Source organism: Glycine max, chromosome 10 (genome assembly GCF_000004515.6).
Source record: "Glycine max cultivar Williams 82 chromosome 10, Glycine_max_v4.0, whole genome shotgun sequence".
Classification (NCBI taxonomy): Eukaryota; Viridiplantae; Streptophyta; class Magnoliopsida; order Fabales; family Fabaceae; genus Glycine; species Glycine max.
In genome coordinates this window covers 46,598,201-46,603,258 of record NC_038246.2, presented here as the reverse complement: position 1 = coordinate 46,603,258, position 5,058 = coordinate 46,598,201, and the positions used below count along the sequence as shown (strand labels likewise).

General features: G+C 31.5%; 1 protein-coding gene across 1 annotated transcript; it reads right to left on the bottom strand.

Moving 5' to 3' along the window:
* Nucleotides 1-1,682: 1,682 nt before the first annotated feature.
* Nucleotides 1,683-4,743, bottom strand: LOC100527259 (uncharacterized). Its single transcript, NM_001250219.2, is given in 4 exon segments — nt 1,683-2,044; nt 2,253-2,452; nt 2,559-2,607; nt 4,572-4,743. Coding segments are annotated over 4 exon segments (696 nt in total). The 5' UTR covers nt 4,716-4,743; the 3' UTR covers nt 1,683-1,741.
* Nucleotides 4,744-5,058: the final 315 nt, after the last annotated feature.

Genomic DNA, 5,058 nt, shown 5'->3' with positions numbered 1-5,058 from the left:
GAATTTTCAAATAGCTAAGATAATAATATATGTTATGTTATCATATAGTGATAGTGCACACAAAATCTCTACTGTAACTCGACCATTTCTAAAAGATTGTAATTGAATGGCACGTTCTTATTGGTATGAGAAAATGTCACCTACAAGCTACTGGTCGAATGGAGGTGGAGCCATCGTCAACGTAGGCTCATAGCCACCTTCCATGGGCAATGATGCCAGATGAGAATAAATAATGGATAGCGTCGATAAATAGGTCATGGCCTCATGGGTCACTTGTATTCCATCTTAAAATTTATAAAAAAAAATGAATGGGTAAGAATTATATAATTTAACAAGCATTTATTAAATCAATAAGTAGACTATTTGTGGTTTTCTAAAACCAATATGGTATTAAGTTAACTACGACTTCTGCTGGAAATTGCAGAAGATAGTAATCCATCATTATAAGATTTCCCTTCTTACTTAGTATTATTTTTCTATTTACAAGTACATTTCTTTTAAGTGATTGGGAATTATCAAAATTAATTTTGGAGTTTTAAACAATTTCCATTTGTAACAATTTAACTACTCCATGAATCTAGTTGGAGACAAGGTTCAGTTGCAACCTTTCTGGACTCATACTACAGTTATGGCTAGCTTATTTAGTTTTTGAATTATGTATTCATTGTCAATTTAGTCTATATTTTTTAAATCATCAATTTAGTTTATAAATATTCAAATATTGTAACAAATTAATCCAAGTATTTATTATAAAATCATGAACTAATTTATCAGAAAATAGTATAATTTCAGAACTACTCTGATATTAAGGATGATACTTTAAGGACCAAATTATAAAATAGTTGACAGTTTTTCTAATTTGTTGTAACATGTCACATTTATAGACTAAATTACTGACTTAAAAGTGAAAGAACTAAATTATTATCGAATGCCTACTTTAGGAACTAAATATTTGCCCTTTGGACAAAGCAAAACAACTCCATTCATCTTGTTTTGTTTTTACTAGCATGCTTCTTAAATCTTAAGAAACTTAAAATCACTCATTCCAAAATTTTCCAACTTAAATATGTTTAACTTTTGAGGTCCATTTCAACAACAACAAAAAAAAAACTTCTGAGGTTTATTATAAGTTTCGAGAATGTATCTAATTGGTACAAGTAATATTATAATTCCTTTAAACTATAATTAATTATCTTCTAAAAAAACTATAATTAATCATACAGTTTTTTACCGGCACAGTTTTTTAATCTCCATTATTCTAGTATATATTCAATTCATTCAAGTATTCCTCCTAAAAAATTGCCAAAAATTCACTCTTTGTTTGTGACTCAATATCCTTTTATACCAGTGGCCATTTCCCATCCTCGTTAGCATCTATAATAATAATAATAATAATAATAATAATAATAATAAACGTGAAAATATATGATGTGTACATATCTTCACAAAGGAATAAAATTACAAGATACACTGAATTTTCAATGTACTGTCACACAAATTATATGAGCTAATCTCAACTGCTGATCAAGGAAAAGTTCAAAACAAAAAGAAAAACTGATATAACCCAATGACTAATTTCACATTTTAGGGTTAATATATTGAAATTGATGATTAAATACAAGCTTTAGATCCAAGAATACAAACAACAAATTATTTCCTTCCTCCAACTCCCAATACAAACTTTTATAGCAGACATGAGATTATTCCATAAAATAAAAATATGATACAAACTTACAAGTGTCTATATGGCTTCATAGTCATCTGCTGCAGGGGCTGGGGGAGCATCAGCTAGAGCAGATAACACAACAAAGGCACCAAATAAGATTGTGATAATGGCAGTGAAGTTGACAAGCAAAGCCTCAGAACCATATTTGTCCAATCCTGAGTTCTCAAGGAAAGTGAGCTTCTCCAGAAACCCAAGAGCAGCAGTGCCCACAGCCAAGACAAATACAAACAGCCCAAATAGCGCGTGCCAAGGAAGTGAGGCGCGTCTAATGTCTGGAGTCCCACCAGGGAAGAAAAAGATCACAAACCCATATATCCACTTCAGGGAACCAACACAATGTTAGTAGATAATTGAATTTCATTTGGAGATAAGCAAAGTCCACATTTTCAATCTATAGCTTGCACCATAGACTCTATATCTGGTGCTTAAACTGAAATTATAAACTTAACCATAATCATATCATGTCTTCAAGGTATACTACATTTATAGGATAGTTTAGTTTAGTCTTATACAGTGGTTTGTTTACCTGAATGCCATAAAGGACAATAACCCCAATTCCAAGCCATGAATGCAAGCTGTAGAGATTGGCAATCCCACTTTCATTGTGAAACTTGAAGGCAGTATAAATTCCAACTATTCCAAGTATTAATGCGATGGCATGGAAAACAAGGTGTATCAATTTCTTCACTTCCTTCTTTAGGGGAAAAGCTTTGTAACTTATAATAGCTGCATGTTTTTTCACGCATGAGAAAAATCAGAGAAACAATTTAGTATTTAGTAGGTCAACAAAATCGAATGGAATTGATTCATAAAGCAGTTCCTTGTGAATTACCTTCACCCCCATGAACTAGTAAGCCAATAACAATAAGAACTGGATGAATCTGTACAAAGGGAAATGTACGTAAGATGTAGGGACCTCCTAAAAGTGATAGCACAATTCAACTAGGAATATCAACTTGTAATTGTATAATAAGTTATTCTTCATACGTAACTTTGACCTCGTGATGCATGAGATGGAACTTAGTGTTAATTCAGATTCAAAGGATCTCTGAATATCATGATTTTTTTTGTTAATGACAGCTCATTTCTCACTCAAATCCAAAACAGATAGGCATGTGGGTCCATGTCCATCCCACAAGTTGGAAATTCAGGATCCGATGAATTATTAAATTCAAAATGACAAGTAGGTAGAGAACGTGGCCAATAAATTAATCAAAACATCTTAAAAATAACAAATAACAATTAATCAAATCTTCAGAGGCCCAAAACATCTATTTCAAGCCTGTAAGTTGCAGATGAAGCTTTCTAATCATGTTTGAGAGAAACACAGTTCCCAGTTAACTCCTCTAAAGCTTAGGAGGTAAGACTTAACCTACATAATAGGAAAAAGAAAGGGGGAAAAAAAGCACCAGAGATCCAATTTGCAATTGCAACACTAATATTCACTACAACAATAAACTTAGTGATAATTAACTGAAAATTCCCTCTTAAATTATTTCGGTCAAACAGGGAAGATTTTATTTTTTGTCAGAAACCAGAGGACTCCTTGAGATATAATATCAATCTTTTGTAAATACTCTTTGAATGTGGAGGGTATCCTATCTTACTTGATCCCCTTACCCTAATTTGATTGAAAAAAATAAAATAAAGCAAAACTAAGGTAGCTACTTTAGCCATTAGATGGTTACCCAAAAAAGCAAAACTTTGTGTATTTAATTTTATGAGACAACTAAAGGGCTCTAACAGTACAATGATCTGAATGACTTTTAAATATAAAAACAACATCTCAGATTTGATTTATCACAACTGGCAGCAGCCTCATATATATATATATATATATATATATATATATATATATATATAAGGCGGAATCCACTTACTCCAAGACTAACTCTTTTAGCATTATTCCTCATTGTCATTATTCATTTTCTTGTAGAGTTACTTATTACAACCCATCCAAAGAAAATGAATGACGAGGATGAAAAATAACTCTAAAAGAGTTATTTGGAGAAAGTGGATCCCTTTCCTATATATCATAGGAGGGACATGAACTCCGTTAAGAAATGTTTCAGTAAATAAAACTTACAACAAGTAAATCATATCAAAAGCATCCAAATGTTTGTTAATCTTAAGATAAAAATTTATTTATGTACCAAGAAGTCAATTTATGACTATTATTCAAACAAACTGAAATCGTACTATAAAAAAAAATCATAAACTAGCTAAACTAGCTGCAGCTTTCAATTTCTAACTTAATAATGTTTTATTATTTCTGAAGCATAAAAAAAACTTTTATTAAAATGAACTAATCATATGAACGCCATTAAAAAACGCGGGGGGTGGGTGAGGAATGGAGTAGAGAAAAACACAGAAAACTAAACAGCAAAAGGCGGCTTACAGTTAGGGCCAGGCGTTAGTTTGTGGTATTGAGCAATAAGCTGAAAGCTAAAACTAATATAACATCTAAAATTAGGACTACATAATTACTATGCATATATTTATGTATGATAAATAACAAAAACAAAAATTGAAAGAAGAGAAAACAAAAACTGAAATGGTCGCCAACAATAACAAACTCATATCCAAAAGGATGAGTTTTGCTTCCTGTGAGAGCTCGTTGAGCCTTGAGACCTGCATGGCCTAGGACAAAACTCACCTAAACTTTTCATTATAAAAAAAGAAAGAAAAAAAAAAATTGAAATGCTCCCCTGAAGATATGATATGGATGCAGATTAGTGACCCCCAGCAATAACTAACCAGGAGGAGTTTTTGAGTGAGTTGGGAACACACACAATTGAACGCCCAGATTTCAAAAAGTGGAATAGTAATAGGAAAGAGAGAATACGTTGAAGATGAGGGACTTGTTATCAGAATCCCAAGCCAAGCCACCCCTGAAATTGACGACCCAGACCACGACCAAGACGCTGGCAACAACTGCCAGAACGTGAGCCACGTATGTCAACGGAAGAGCAGGAACACCTAAAGCCATCTTCTTCTTCGATACTTGAATTTTATTTGAAGGTGCTTGTGTGGAACTGCAATCACTTTAAAAGACTTGGGGAATGCTTTCTAAATTTTTAAATAATAGAAAATTAATGTAAGTTAAAAGATTAATAAATTATTTAAAGATAAAATTATCGAATAAAAATTATTACTTAACTTTTATTAATGAATTATTTTTAATTTATATAATTTAAAAAATTAATTATTATTACTACTTTAATATTATTAAAAATAAAAATAAAATCGTTTAAAAAATATGAAGACCTAAAATAATTACATAAAATTGTATCATACATTGGTATAAGTTTTTGGTACGTCGACCAACGCAT